We start from the raw sequence: 15502 nt of genomic DNA, 5'->3' as shown, positions 1-15502 counted from the left end.
TATTACGTGGCTGTGTTATATATTGCGTGGGCTGTGTTATATATTATGTGGGCTGTGTTATATATTATGTGGGCTGTGTTATATATTATGTGGGCTGTGTTATATACTATGTGGGCTGTTATGTACTATGTGGGCTGTTATGTACTATGTGGGCTGTGTTATATACTATGTGGGCTGTGTTATATACTGCGTGGCCTGTGCTATATACTACGTAGGCAGTGTTATATACTACGTGGGCTGTTACATACTGCGTGGGCTGTGTTACATACTGCATGGGCTGTGTTATATACTGCGTGGCTGCTATATACTACGTGGCCAGTGTTAGATACTGCGTGGGCTGTGCTATATATTACGTGGGCAGTGTTATATACTGCGTGGCCTGTGTTATATATTGCGTAGGCTGTGCTATATACTACGTGGGCAGTGTTATATACTACGTGGCTGCTATATACTACGTGGGCAATACTACGTGAGCAATGTTATATACTTTGTGGGCTGTGTTATATACTGTTTGGTACGTGGCCTATGCTATATACTATGTGGCTGCTATATACATACATACATATTCTAGAATACCCGATGCGTTAGAATCGGGCCACCATCTAGTACTATATATTGGGTTACGTTCAGTGGCGTAAGTACAAAATTATGGGCCCCGGTGCGAACTTTTAAATGGGGCCCTTCCCCCACCATGCCAAAATATTTTCCACCCAAATTCACATTTTCCCTATTCATTTCGCACACTATAGCTTTATTGCCAAGTTGTATAGTGTGACCTCAGTGGCGTAACTATCTTGTTTCCCATCCTGGTATATATTTGTCCCCAGTACTGCCGTTGTTATGTAATGTATAAAAGAAAAAACATTATACTCATCAGAGGCTTACATAGAAGTCATGGGGATCCATATAAGAAGTATAATGCACCCCCATAGTCCTCCTTATAGTATAATGCACCCCCATAGTTCTCTATATAATATACTGCACAGTTCATAGTCATCCATATATTACCATACTCTCCCCATAGTCCTCCATATAGTATAATGCACCGCCATCGTCATCCATGTCGTACAATTCACTTTCCATAGTATAATGCACCCCATAGTTCTTCATATAATATAATGTATTCCCCATAGTCCTCGATACAGTATAATGCAGCCCACATATAGTACAGCCACCCCACGTAGTATAATGTAACCCCCCCATAGATTATAATGTAGCCCCCTCATAGAGTATAATGCAATCACCCCTCATAAAATATAAATATAATACAGCCCCCCATAGAATGTAATGTAGCCCCTCATAGAATATAATACAGCCCACCTTCCCATAGAATATAATGTAGCCCCATCAGAGTATGATGCAATCCTCCCTCATAAAATCTAAGACATCCCCCCACAGAATATAATGTAGCCCCCCCCCCATAGAATATAAAACAGCCAACCTCCCCATAGTATATAATGTAGCCCCCATAGTATATAATACAGCCCACCTCCCATAGTATATAATGTAGCCCCCATAGAATATACCACAGCCTCCCTAATAGAATAGAATATACCCCCATAGTATATAACACAGCCTCCCCCTTAGAATATAATATACCCCCTATAGTATATACCACAGCCACATAGTATATAACACAGCCTCCCCCATAGAATATAATATACCCCCATAGTATATAACACAGCCCACATAATATATAGTGCAGCCTGCGTAGTATATAGCACAGCCCGCACCGGGCAACCGCTGCGACCGTGGTAGTTACCCCCCTGGTTATGTTTGCCAAATGTGGAATTTGTGCACAGGAGATGTAGCCTGGTTCCCACTTATCATGGAGAAATCCCCTTTCTGCTGTGTATTTCGGATGATGGACGATTTTTGTGTTTTTAGTTTCAGAATGTGCATGTATAAATTGTACACGTGCCCAACGTCACTCCCGAAACCTTTCAGTCTTCTCCTCTGTTGTCCCAGTGCATTCTGTAATGTAAGCCAACCTGCATGATTTCTCTGTATTATACGTGACTGACTGATGGTAGCTCTGGTCTAATCATTTTTCTTGCACTCTTTAATTGTAGGATTCCATGCCTTTGTCTTCGCTGATTCTTGGGGATAAATCTGATACAACTTCTGGTTCTTTTGCACAGAGATTAGGTGAGAGTTTCTTGTCGTTTTTTTTTTACCAATTTCCAAACAGTTTTTTTTTGCCTTTCATCTGTGTTTAGTCCAGCATATGTGAAATTGTCAAATTTTTAAGATTATTAGCCAGAGAGGAAATCTATCACATTTTTTTACTTTTAGCCATTGCCCTTTCTTTTGAAATTCTCCCACGCTGAACATTAGTCCTGTTAGTCTGGTCTGATGGGCGTGGTTTCTGCGGTCTCCATCCCACCTCTCTGCTGCTGATGGCTATCCTCCTGCTGTAATTGATGTGGATGATGCCTTCTCCTAAAAACGACAGCCATGGATTTTTCTAAGCACTCTGAAAATGGTGGAGGCCCACAAAGCAGGAGCAGGCTATAAGAAAATACAAGTTGCCCTTTTCTCAGTTTGAAATGTAATTAAGAAATGGCAGTTAGCAGGAACATTGATGGTCAAGAAAAGGTCAGAAGACAAAGCAAAAATTCAGTGAGAGCTGGTTGTAGGATTGCTAGAGAGGCAAATCAAAACCCCTGCTTGACTGCAAAAGACGTTCAGAAAGATTTTAGCAGACTCTGGAGTTGTGGTACATCGTTCCACTGTTCAGACACCTGCACAAATATGGGCATGTTCAGAGAGAGAGAGAGAGAAAAAAAAAGAAAAAGAGATCGCATTCACGGAAAATTGGGTTCATCTTTTCACATCTCCGTTTCACACGTTTTTGGTCGGTTCCGTCACTGTTTTTTTTTTTTTTAAACTTGCCGGATGTGCCCGAAAAAAAAAAAAAACTTGATGTGTGAAAGTAGAAAAAACAAACCTGATGCGTTTTGGATACAAGTCCTGTAGACCGATGAGGTTGAAATATAATTATTTGACCACAATAGTCAAAGGTATGTGTGGAGAAAAAATGGGCACAGAATTTCAGGAAAAGAACATCTTGACAACCATTAAGCATGGGGGTGGATCAATCATGCTTTGGGGTTATGGCACTGGGAAGGGAAGAATGGATTCAATGAAATTTCAATAAGTTATTGATGCAAACATAACACCGTGCAGGGTTCCCAAACTTTTGCATCAATCAATTTTCCTTTTTGTATTTTTTAAAATATTAAGATTTTTTGCCTAAAATGTAAATGTGCCATCTTTTTAATCCCATTGGACGTACTATCCCGTCAAGGTGACCTGGGACTCAATTCCCAGTGATGGGATAGCACGTCCAGCGCGATCAGCTGCACTCACGGGGGGAGTGCGGCCGGGTGTCAGCTGACTATCGCAGCTGACATCCGGCACTATGTGCTAGGAGCGGTCATGGACCGCCCCTGGCACATTAACCCCCGGCACACTGCGATCAAACATGATCGCAGCGTTCTGGGGGCATAGGGAAGCATCACGCAGGGAGGGGGCTCCCTGCAGGCTTCCCTGAGACCCTCGGTACAAAGCGATGTGCTTACCTTGTACCGAGCGTCTCCTCCCTGCAGGCCCTGGATCCAAAATGGCCGCAGGGCTGCATCCAGGTCCTGCAGGGAGGTGGCTTACCAGCGCCTTCTCAGAGCAAGCGCTGGTAAGCCTGCAGCCCTGCATGTCAGATCGCTGATGTGACACACTGCTCTGCAAAGTGTCAGATCAGCTATCTGACCCTATAACATGATGTTCCCCCCTGGGGAAATGTTATAAAGTAAAAAAAAAAATATTCACATGTGTAAAAAATAAATAAATCAAATAATTTTTCTAAATAAAGAAAAAAAAAATATTGTTCCCATAAATACATTCCTTTATCTAAATAATAAAAAAGAAAAACAATAAAAGTACACATATTTAGTATCCCCGCGTCCGTAGCGACCCAACCTATAAAACTGTCCCACTAGTTAACCCCTTCAGTGAACACCGTAAAAAAAATAAAGAGGCAAAAAACAACCCTTTATTATCATACTGCCGAACAAAAAGTGGAATAGCACGCGATCAAAAAGACAGATAAAAATAACCATGGTACCGCTGAAAACGTCATCTTGTCTCGCAAAAAACGAGCCGCGATACAGCGTCATCAGGGAAAAAATAAGTTATAGTCCTCAGAATAAAGCGATGCAAAAATAATTTTTTTTCTATAAAATAGTTTTTATCGTATAAAAGCGGCAAAACATAAAAAAAAATCTAAATGAGGTATCACTGTAATCGCACTGACCCGAAGAATAAAACTGCTTTATCCATTTTACCAAACGCAAAACGGTATAAACGCCTCCCCCAAAAGAAATTCATGAATAGCTGGTTTTTGGTCATTCTGCCTCACAAAAATCGGAATAAAAAGCGATCAAAAAATGTCACGTGCCCGAAAATGTTACCAATAAAAACGTCAACTCGTCCCGCAAAAAAAAAAAAACCCACATGACTCTGTGGACTAAAATATGGAAAAATTATAGCTCTCAAAATGTGGTAATTCAAAAAAATATTTTTTGCAATAAAAAGCGTCTTTTGGTGTGTGACAGCTGCCAATCATAAAAATCCGCTAAAAAGCCCGCTATGAATCAAACCCCCTTTCATCACCCCCTTAGTAAGGGAAAAATAAAAAAATTTAAAAAATGTATTTATTTCCATTTTCCGGTTGGGGTTAGGATTACATTTACGGTTGGGATTAGGGTTAGGGGTGTGTCAGGGTTAGGGGTCTGGTTAGGGATGTGTTGGAGTTAGGGGTGTGATTAGGGTTGGGGTTAGTGGTGTGGTTGGGATTAGGGGTGTGTTTGGGTTAGGGTTTCAGTTAGAATTGGGTGTTTCCACTGTTTAGGCACATCAGGGTCTCTCCAAACGCGACATGGCGTCCGATCTCAATTCCAGCCAATTCTGCGTTGAAAAAGTAAAACAGTGCTCCTTCCCTTCCGAGCTCTCCTGTGCACCCAGACAGGGGTTTACCCCAACATATGGGGTATTAGCGTACTCAGGACAAATTGGACAACAACTTCTGGGGTCCAATTTCTCTTGTTACCCTTGGGAAAATAAAAATTTGTGGGGCTAAAAAAACATTTTTGTGGGACAAAAATGATTTTTTATTTTCACGGCTCTGTGTTATAAACTGTAGTGAAATACTTGGGGGGTTCAAAGTTCTCACAACACATCTAGATAAGTTCCTTGGGGGGGTCTAGGTTCCAATATGGGGTCACTTGTGGGGGGGTTCTACTGTTTAGGTACATCAGGGGCTCTGCAAATGCAATGTGACGCCTTCAGACCAATCCATCTAAGTCTGCATTCCAAAAGGTGCTCCTTCCCTTCCGAGCTCTGCCATGCGCCTAAACGGTGGTTCCCCCCCTCCCCCCACATATGGGGTATCAGCGTACTCAGGACAAATTGCACAACAACATTTGGGGTACAATTTCTTCTGGTACCCTTGGGAAAATACAAAACTGGGTGTTAAAGATAATTTTTGTGGGAAAAAAATGATTTTTTATTTTCACGGCTCTGCGTTATTAACTGTAGTGAAACACTTGGGGGTTCATAGTTCTCACAACACAGTTAGATAAGTTCCTTGGGGGGTCTAGTTTCCAATATGGGGTCACTTGTGGGAGGTTTCAATGTTTAGGCACATCAGGGGCTCTCCAAACGCAACATGGCTTCCCATCTCAATTCCAGCCAATTTTGCATTGTAAAGTCAAACGGCGCTCCTTCCCTTCCGAGCTCTGCCATGTACCCAAACAGTGGTTTACCCCCACATATGGGGTATCGGCGTACTCAGGACAAATTGCACAACAACTTTTGGGGTACAATTTCTTCTGGTACCCTTGGGAAAATAAAAAATTGGTGGCGAAAAGTTCATTTTTGTGAAAAAATATAATTTTTTATTTTTACGTCTCTACATTATAAACTTCTGTGAAGCACTTGGTGGGTCAAAGTGCTCACCACACATCTAGATAAGTTCCTTAGGGGGTCTACTTTCCAAAATGGTGACACTTGTGGGGGGTTTCAATGTTTAGGCACATTAGTGGCACATTAGTGGCTCTCCAAACGCAACATGATGTCCCATCTCAATTCCAGCCAATTTTGCATTGAAAAGTCAAATGGCGCTCCTTCCCTTCCGAGCTCTGCCATGCGCCCAAACAGTGGTTTACCCCCACATATGGGGTATCCGGGTACTCAGGACAAATTGTACACCAACTTTTGGGTCCATTTTCTCCTGTTACCCTCGTGAAAATAAAACAAATTGGAGCTGAAGTAAATTTTTTGTGTATAAAAAAAACATTTTAACATTCCAAAAATTCCTGTGAAACAACTGAAGGGTTAATAAACTTCTTGAATGTGGTTTTGAGCACCTTGAGGGGTGCAGTTTTTAGAATGGTGTCACACTTGGTTATTTTCTATCATATAGACCCCTCAAAATGACTTTAAATGTGACGTGGTCCCTAAAAAAAAAAATGGTGTTGTAAAAATGAGAAATTGCTGGTCAACTTTTAACCCTTATAACTCCCTAACAAAAAAAAAATTTGTTCCCAAAATTGTGCTGATGTAAAGTAGACATGTGAGAAATGTTACTTATTAAGTATTTTGTGTGGCATATTTCTGTGATTTAAGGACATAAAAATTAAAAGCTGGAAAATTGCAAAATTTTCGCCAAATTTCCATTTTTTTCACGAACAAACGCAGGTAATATCAAAGAAATTTTTACCACTATCGTGAAGTACAATATGTCTCGAGAAAACAATGTCAGAATCACCAGGATCCGTTGAAGCGTTCCAGAGTTATAACCTCATAAAGGGACAGTGGTCAGAATTGTAACAATTGGCCCGGTCAAAAACGTGCAAACCGCCTTCGGGGCTTAAGGGGTTAACTTTAGGCCATTTAGAGGTCATTTCATCTTCAACTTGCTTAACTGTTCACAGTAACCTTAATTTTGACCTGGGGTGTCCAAACTTTTACATGCCACTGTATGCTTTATACTATAACTGTAAAAAAGACATGGGAGAAAGGCGGAAGATCCAGCTCATATGTTGTCAAGTTCCAATAAAAATGATAGTTTCTTTATAAAAAAAAAAAAACGCTTAAAAACATGTAAGTATCCAGATATATATTTGGTATTATATAGAGCTAAAGTCCATGGCGCATTTCGAATGTTATACACGTTCTTAAACTTGGTATGAGAGTTTAAAACTGCAGGTATCTCCAGTATTAGATCAGAAGGACAGGGGAGTGGAAAGCAGTGTGAGCAACTGCTGGTCACCACAGCATCTTTGAGATCTCCGGAATTGGATAAGATAGACAGGGCGGACAGCAGTGTGAGAATCCTCTACTTACCACCACAGCACTCATGATTAGTGATGAGCGAGTATACTCGGTACTCGAGATTTCCCGAGCACGCTCTGGTGTATTACGAGTATTTGTAAGTATTTATTTTCAGCGCCGCAGCTGAATAATTTACATCTGTTAGCCAGCATAGGTACATGTGGGGATTCCCTAGCAACCAGGCAACCCCCACATGTACTTATGCTGGCTAAAAGATGTAACTCATTCAGCTGAGGTGAGGAAAACAAAATCTCTGAGCACTAAAAAATTCTCGGAGGACCACCGAGCATGCTCGGGAAATCTTGAGTAACGAGTATATTCGCTCATCACTACTCATGATGTCTACAATATTAGTTGAGATAGACAAGTTGGACAGCAGTGTGAGCAGTTGCTTCTCGCCTCAGCATCCTTGGTATCTCCTGTATTACAGCAGTGTGAACAAGATCTTTTTACCTCAGTACCCCTGGTATCTCTAGTATTACATCAGTTACAGTGGGGCAAAAAAGTATTTAGTCAGTCAGCAATAGTGCAAGTTCCACCACTTAAAAAGATGAGAGGCGTCTGTAATTTACATCAGCAGCCCTGGTATCTCCAGTATTAGATGGGAAAGACAGGGTGGACAGCAGTGTGAGCAGCCTCTTCTTACCTCAGCAGCCCTGGTATCTCCAGTATTAGATCTGATACACAGAGTGAATAGTTCTGTGACAGCCTCTTCTTTTTATTTCAATGTTGCTGCTATTTTCAGTATTAGATCAGGTATACAGGTTGGACAGCAATGTGAGCGGCCTCTTCTTAGCTCGGCACCGCTGGTATCTTTAGTACTAGAAGACAGGGTGGACAGCAGTGCGAGCAGCCTCTTCTTACCACGGCACCCGATATCTCCACTTTTAGATTAGACTAGCTGAAGAGCCCGGCGTTGCCTGGGCATAGTAAATATCTGTGGTTAGTTATAGCACCTCACTTCTCTTATTTTCCCATCACGCCTCTCATTTTCCCAATCACATCTTTCATTTTCCCCCTCACATCTCTCATTTTCTCCCTCACATCTCTCATTCCCCCCTAACACTTGTCATTTCAACCTCACATTTGTCATTTTCTGATCACTCCATTATTTTTCCTCACTCCTCTCATTTTGCACTCACACCTTTTCATTTTCACCTCACACCTCTCATTTTCACCTCATCACCTCAGGATATACATGTTTGTCATCTCCCTTATATATAGTATACATCTGTATGTCATCTCCTGTATATAGTATATACCTGTATGTCATCTCCCCTGTATATATTATATACCTGCTGTGTGTCATCTCCCCTATATATAGTATATACCTGAATGTCATCTGCTCCTGTATATAGTATATACCTGTGTGTCATCTCCCCTGTATATAGTATATATCTGTGTCATCTCCTCCTGTATATAGTATATACCTGCATGTCATCTTCTATATATAGCATATACCTGTATGTCATCTCCTCCTGTATATAGTATATACCTGTAGGTCATCTGCTCCTGTATATAGTATATACCTGTGTGTCATCGCCTCCTGTATATAGTATATACCTGTATGTCATCTCCTCCTCTATATAGTATATACCTGTGTGTCATCTCTCCTGTATATAGTATATATCTGTGTGTCATCTCCCCTGTATATAGTATATACATGTGTGTCATCTCCTCCTGTATATAGTATATACCTGTAGGTCATCTCCTCCTGTATATAGTATATACCTGTAGGTCATCTGCTCCTGTATATAGTATATACCTGTAGGTCATCTCCTCCTGTATATAGTATGTACCTGTATGTCATGTCCTTCTCTATATAGTATATACCTGTGTGTCATCTCCCCTGTATATAGTATATACCTGTAGGTCATCTCCTCCTGTATATAGTATATACCTGTAGGTCATCTGCTCCTGTATATAGTATATACCTGTGTGTCATCTCCTCCTGTATATAGTATATACCTGTGTGTCATCTCCTCCTGTATATAGTATATACCTGTGTGTCATCTCCTCCTGTATATAGTATGTACCTGTATGTCATCTCCTCCTCTATATAGTATATACCTGTGTGTCATCTCTCCTGTATATAGTATATATCTGTGTCATCTCCTCCTGTATATAGTATATACCTGTGTGTCATCTCCTCCTGTATTAGACCTCGTTCACACGTTATTTGCTCAGTATTTTTACCTCCGTATTTGTAAGCTAAATTGGCAGCCTGATAAATCCCCAGCCAACAGGAAGCCCTCCCCCTTGCAGTATATATTAGCTCACACATACACATAATAGACAGGTCATGTGACTGACAGCTGCCGTATTTCCTATATGGTACAGTTGTTGTAGTTTGTCTGCTTATTAATCAGATTTTTATTTTTGAAGGATAAGACCAGACTTGTGTGTGTTTTAGGGCGAGTTTCGTTTGTCAAGTTGTGTGTGTTGAGTTGTGTGTGGCGACATGCATGTAGTGACTTTTGTGAGATGAGTTTTGTGTGGCAACATGCGTGTAGCAACTTTTTGTGTGTCGAGTTGCATGTGACAGGTTAGTGTAGCAAGTTGTGTGCAGCAAGTTTTGCGCATGGCGAGTTTTGCGCGTGGCGAGTTTTGTGTGGTGCCTTTTGAGTATGTGCAAGTTTTGTGTGAGGCAAATTTTGCATGTGGCAATTTTTCCGCGTGTGCAAGTTTTGCGTGTGGCGAGTTTTCCATGAGGTGAGTTTTGCACTTGTGGCGAGTTTTGCAAGAGCCTAGTTTTTGCATGTGGCGAGTTCTGCGCGTGGCGAGTTTTGAGCGGCGACTTTTGTGTTTCGACTTTTATGTGGCGAGGTTGGAGAATGTGTGGTGAAATGTGTGCTGAGGGTGATATGTGTTCAAGCACGTGGTAGTGTGTGGCACATTTTGTGTGTGTGTTCATATCCCCGTGTGTGGTGAGTATCCCATGTCGGGGCCCCACCTTAGCAACTGTACGGTATATACTCTTTGGCGCCATCGCTCTCACTCTTTACGTCCCCCTTGTTCACATCTGGCAGCTGTTAATTTGCCTCCAACACTTTTCCTTTCATTTTTTCCCATTATGTAGATAGGGGCAAAATTGTTTGGTGAATTGGAAAGCACGGGGTTAAAATTTCACCTCACAACATAGCCTATGACGCTCTCAGGGTCCGGACGTGTGACTGTGCAAAATTTTGTTTCTGTAGCTGCGACACCTCCAACACTTTTCCTTTCACTTTTTCCCCATTATGTAGATAGGGGCAAAATAGTTTGGTGAATTGGAAAGCGCGGGGTTAAAATTTCACCTCACAACATAGCCTATGACGCTCTCGGGGTCCAGACGTGTGACTGTGCAAAATTTTGTGGCTGTAGCTTCGACGCCTCCAACACTTTTCCTTTCACTTTTTTCCCCATTATGTAGATAGGGGCAAAATTGTTTGGTGAATTGGAATGCGCGGGGTTAAAATTTCACCTCACAACATAGCCTATGACGCTCTCGGGGTCCAGACGTGTGACTGTGCAAAATTTTGTGGCTGTAGCTTCGACACCTCCAACATTTTTCCTTTCACTTTTTTCCCCATTATGTAGATAGGGGCAAAATAGTTTGGTGAATTGGAAAGCGCGGGGTTAAAATTTCACCTCACAACATAGCCTATGACGCTCTCAGGGTCCGGACGTGTGACTGTGCAAAATTTTGTTTCTGTAGCTGCGACGCCTCCAACACTTTTCCTTTCACAAAATAGTTTGGTGAATTGGAAAGCGCGGGGTTAAAATTTCACCTCACAACATAGCCTATGACGCTCTCAGGGTCCGGACGTGTGACTGTGCAAAATTTTGTTTCTGTAGCTGCGACGCCTCCAACACTTTTCCTTTCACTTTTTTCCCCATTATGTAGATAGGGGCAAAATTGTTTGGTGAATTGGAAAGTGCGGGGTTAAAATTTCACCTCACAATATAGCCTATGACGCTCTCGGGGTCCAGACGTGTGACTGTGCAAAATTTTGTGGCTGTAGCTGCGACGGTGCAGATGCCAATCCCGGACACACATACACACATTCAGCTTTATATGTTAGATATACAGGGTGGACAGCAGTGCGAGCAGACTCTCTTACCTTGCAGCAGCATGTGGAGCATATAATACTATGGAGCATCTTATGGGGGCCATCAACTTTTATGGAGCAGTGTACAGAGCATATGGATGGGAGCAGCACATTACAGAATGGGGGCGCAGGATGGAAGCACATGACAGAACTGGGGTGCAGGGTGGGAGGAGCACATGATATAACGGGGGCGCAGGATGGGAGCAGCACATTACAGAATGGAGGCGCAGGATGGGAGCAGCACATGACAGCATGGGGGCGTAGGATGGGAGCAGCACATGACAGCATGGGGGCGCAGGATGGGAGCAGCACATGACAGCATGGGGTGCAGAATGGGAGCGGCACATGACAGCATGGGGGCGCAGGATGGGAGCAGCACATGACAGAATGGGGGCGCAGGATGGGAGCGGCACATAACAGCATGGGGGCGCAGGATGGAAGCAGCACATGACAGAACGGGGGTGCAGAATGGGAGCACCACATGACTGAACGGGGGAGCAGGATGGGAGCAGCACATGACAGAACGGGGTAGCAGGATAGGATCAGCACATGACAGAATGGGGTCGCAGGATGGGAGCACATGACAGACTGAGGGCTCAGGAAGAGAGTAGCACATGACAGGATGGGGGCGCAGGATGAGAGCAGCACATGATATAATGGGGGCGCAGGATGGATGCAGCACATGACAGAATGGGGGCACAGGATGTGAGCAGCACATGACAGCATGGGGGCGCAGGATGGGAGCAGCACATGACAGAACGGGGGCGCAGGATGGGAGCAACACATGACAGCATGGGGGTGCAGAATGGGAGAACCACATGACAGAACGGGGGAGCAGGATGGGAGCAGCACATGACAGCATGGGAATGCAGAATGGGAGCACCACATGACAGAATGGGGGCGCAGGATGGGAGCAGCACATGACAGGATGGGGGCGCAGGATGGGAGCACATGACAGACTGAGGGCTCAGGAAGAGAGTAGCACATGACAGGATGGGGGCACAGGATGAGAGCAGCACATGACAGGATGGGGTGCAGGATGGGAGCAGCACATGACAGCATGGGAGTGCAGGATGAGGAGCACCACATGACAGGAAGGGAGCAGCACATGAGAGGATTGGGGTGCAGGATAGGAGCAGCACATGACCTCATGGGGGTGCAGGATGAGGAGCACCACATCACAGGATGGGTGCGCAAGATGGCAGCAGCACATGACAGCATGGGGGTGCAGGATGAGGAGCACCACATGACAGGATGGGGGCGCAGGATGGAAGCACCACATGACAGGATTAGGGTGCAGGATGGGAGCACATGACAGGATGAGGGCTCAGGAAGAGAGGAGCACATGACAAGATGGAGGCGCACAAAACAAGATGGGGGCTGCACATGACAGGATGGTAGCAGCACATGATAAGATTAGGGCGCAGGATGGAAGCACCACATACCAGGATGGAGACCATATACCAATGTAAATGCTCGCCACCCGGATGTAGAATGGGTTCAATAGCTAGTTTACTTATAATGACATTTATTTTATGTTTTCCAATTACCAGAGAACCCCTTTAACATTTTTCCTCCGTGCATTTTACTATTCTCCTAGGTTCTACGTTGTTTGCGAAGGCTGCCTTCGCATCTGGTATTGAGCCTACGTAACATGGATATCATGGAGACCCTAAATTGGATTAGGTCAGCCATTAAATAGGTATTCCCGTGTCGTACATTTTATCATATCTATAGGTCATGCTGTAAATGTTTAGTAGAAGTGGATCCCACCAATTAGACCCACATCAGTCTCAAGAATGGAGCCTTGATGTGCTCCACTGTCGATGGAAAAGTGGTTGGAATCCTCATCCAAAATACTACAAATTATGACCACTTTTCTATGGCCTTTGGGTGCAATATAAATGTATGAGATGGGAATATTTCTTTAACTTCCATTGTTATTAAAGGGGTTGTCCACTACTAGAACAACCCCTTCTCATACCCCATACTTGGTCTCGGTTAAATTAAATAGCCTATACTCGCCTCCTGTGCTGACGCCATTCCCATGGTGTCAGCAATCGCTCTCCCTGGGGCTCTAGTGCGGTGTTGTGACAGCGGCACCCAATCAGTGCTGGCGTCCCTGTCCCCCGCATTCAGAAAAATCAAACATGAGGAAGCCAGAGATCAGCTGCAGCCCAAACTTTATGTTCGATTTGTCTGAAAGTGGGGACAGTGATGCCAGCGCTGTTGGGGCGCTGGGCTCACGTGTCACAACAGCACAGGAGCCCTGGGGACAGCGAGTGGCGACACCGCAGGAACATTGCCAGCACAGGTGGCGAGTATAGGTGTTTTTTTTATATATATTTCATAGGGGCTTAGACTTCTCTGGGGTTTCACAACAGCCCCGTGATCTACCTCTATGGTGCAGCTGCAGCTGATGGCCATTTGCCTGCTGCAGTATTATATAACTAGTGTGACCACCCCCATTCAGCATCATAGCCGTGGTCACGTTGGTGGCTGCTACTACTGCTTGTACTTTTGCCCTGTAAGTCTCCCAGAACTTAATAAAGTAGATGTTCTTAACGTTCTCAGTTCTGCCACATCTTGAAGCTTTTTCTTGGATATGAATTGACTTCTTTATCAGTTTGCACAGAGTAAAATACTACGTGCGATAGTAAGAGTGCAGTCACACGGCCGTATAAATCGTACAGAGATCAAAACGCTGTGCTCGAACTGGCCGGCGGCTCCCCCAACCAGAGTGTGACAGCTTCATATATTTCCATGCATGGTTCGGAAGAGCTGCCGACCAGTCCATGCACTGCGTTCTGATCTCAGTCCGTCTGACTGTGCCCCAATGGTGACTGACTAACAGGGTCATTTATCTTGGTAACATTCTAAGGGATTTTTTTGCAGCTTATGGTTGTTGTAGACCAGACATAAGTAGCGTCCCATATGAATCTAATACTTTATTTTGAACCAATGTGTTACAGCAAAGAAGACCAAGAAGCAAGTGTTTGCTAGTGTCAACATCCCAACCAATGACAGCCAGCTCATGCTGCTAATAGAGAAAAGGATCAAGGAGGAGATGGAATCCTTTCCTGAAAAGTTTTAAAGATGACCCGTCCTTGGCTGGCTGAGGACCCATCAGACTGCTTGGGTTGGAAACCGGAGATTGAGGACCGTTCCTACCCTCCCTACTAGATGGACGTGCTGAGCTATAAAGCACACGGAAGCTGATGTGTTAAGAGTGACTGCATAACATTAGCCTCTTACAAGATTTATATGTATTAGTGGATTCAGGGGGATAAGGCTCTCATACTTGTAAATGAGATTACTATAAATTATGATCTCATTCTCCATGTGTGGAAATAATTCAATTAAATGCACACTATTTTGCAATGCTGTATATTCAATGTTCAAATTAAATTGTTTTATCCTATAGTTAAAACTTTATTTTGTTATGGTGATAAGTAGTCTTTTATTTTGCTTTTTGCCATGTTCTTCCATCATGAAGGACCTCTTGTATTTAGTCTGAGCGGAGAACAGAGGGTGTATGGAAAGGCCAACCTGTATATGCAATTTCAGCAGACACCATGTAATACTTTATTTTTCCTGTGCGGGCGCAGCAGGGAATTGAGCTTCTGATGCCAGGTTTTTCCATAGTTTACAACTGGTCACTGGGAGGTTCAAGGGACTCTTAGGCCGGGATCACACACTCGAAAAATACGGCCGAGTCTCGCATGTTAATACCCGGCATTGCCGCCGTCACTCAGGAGCGGAGCGTGCGGCCGCATAGCAATACATGCAACCGCACGCTCCGCTCCTGAGTGACGGCGGCAATGCCAGGTCCTAACATGTGAGACTCGGCCCTATTTCTCGCATGTGTGATCCTGGCCTTATAAAGGAAACAAAAACTCCACTAATCAGAACCCAATTTTATCCAAGTATTCTGTTTCACCAGAGCATGTAAAAGCTGCAGGTAATAAGGCCGGTTGGGCAAGTGTGTAACTTAGATGAGTTTCTGGGTTCACCAGAGC

The 15502-nt window shown here is 43.7% G+C and overlaps 1 protein-coding gene across 1 annotated transcript in view; it reads left to right on the top strand.

The window, feature by feature from the left end:
• The window catches only part of PSMG4 (proteasome assembly chaperone 4), a 35078-nt gene extending 19877 nt beyond the window's left edge, over positions 1-15201 (top strand). Inside the window, exons 2-3 of the mRNA XM_069730726.1 lie at positions 2073-2148; positions 14456-15201. Coding sequence (XP_069586827.1) covers positions 2073-2148; positions 14456-14577 — 198 coding nt within the window. The 3' untranslated portion in view covers positions 14578-15201. The remainder of the gene's footprint in view (positions 1-2072; positions 2149-14455) is intronic.
• The last annotated feature ends 301 nt before the right edge of the window (positions 15202-15502 follow it).

The sequence above is a fragment of the Ranitomeya imitator genome, chromosome 6 (assembly GCF_032444005.1).
Source record: "Ranitomeya imitator isolate aRanImi1 chromosome 6, aRanImi1.pri, whole genome shotgun sequence".
Lineage (NCBI taxonomy): Eukaryota > Metazoa > Chordata > Amphibia > Anura > Dendrobatidae > Ranitomeya > Ranitomeya imitator.
Note: the sequence above shows the minus strand (reverse complement) of the source record. Positions and strands in the feature narration are given on the sequence as shown.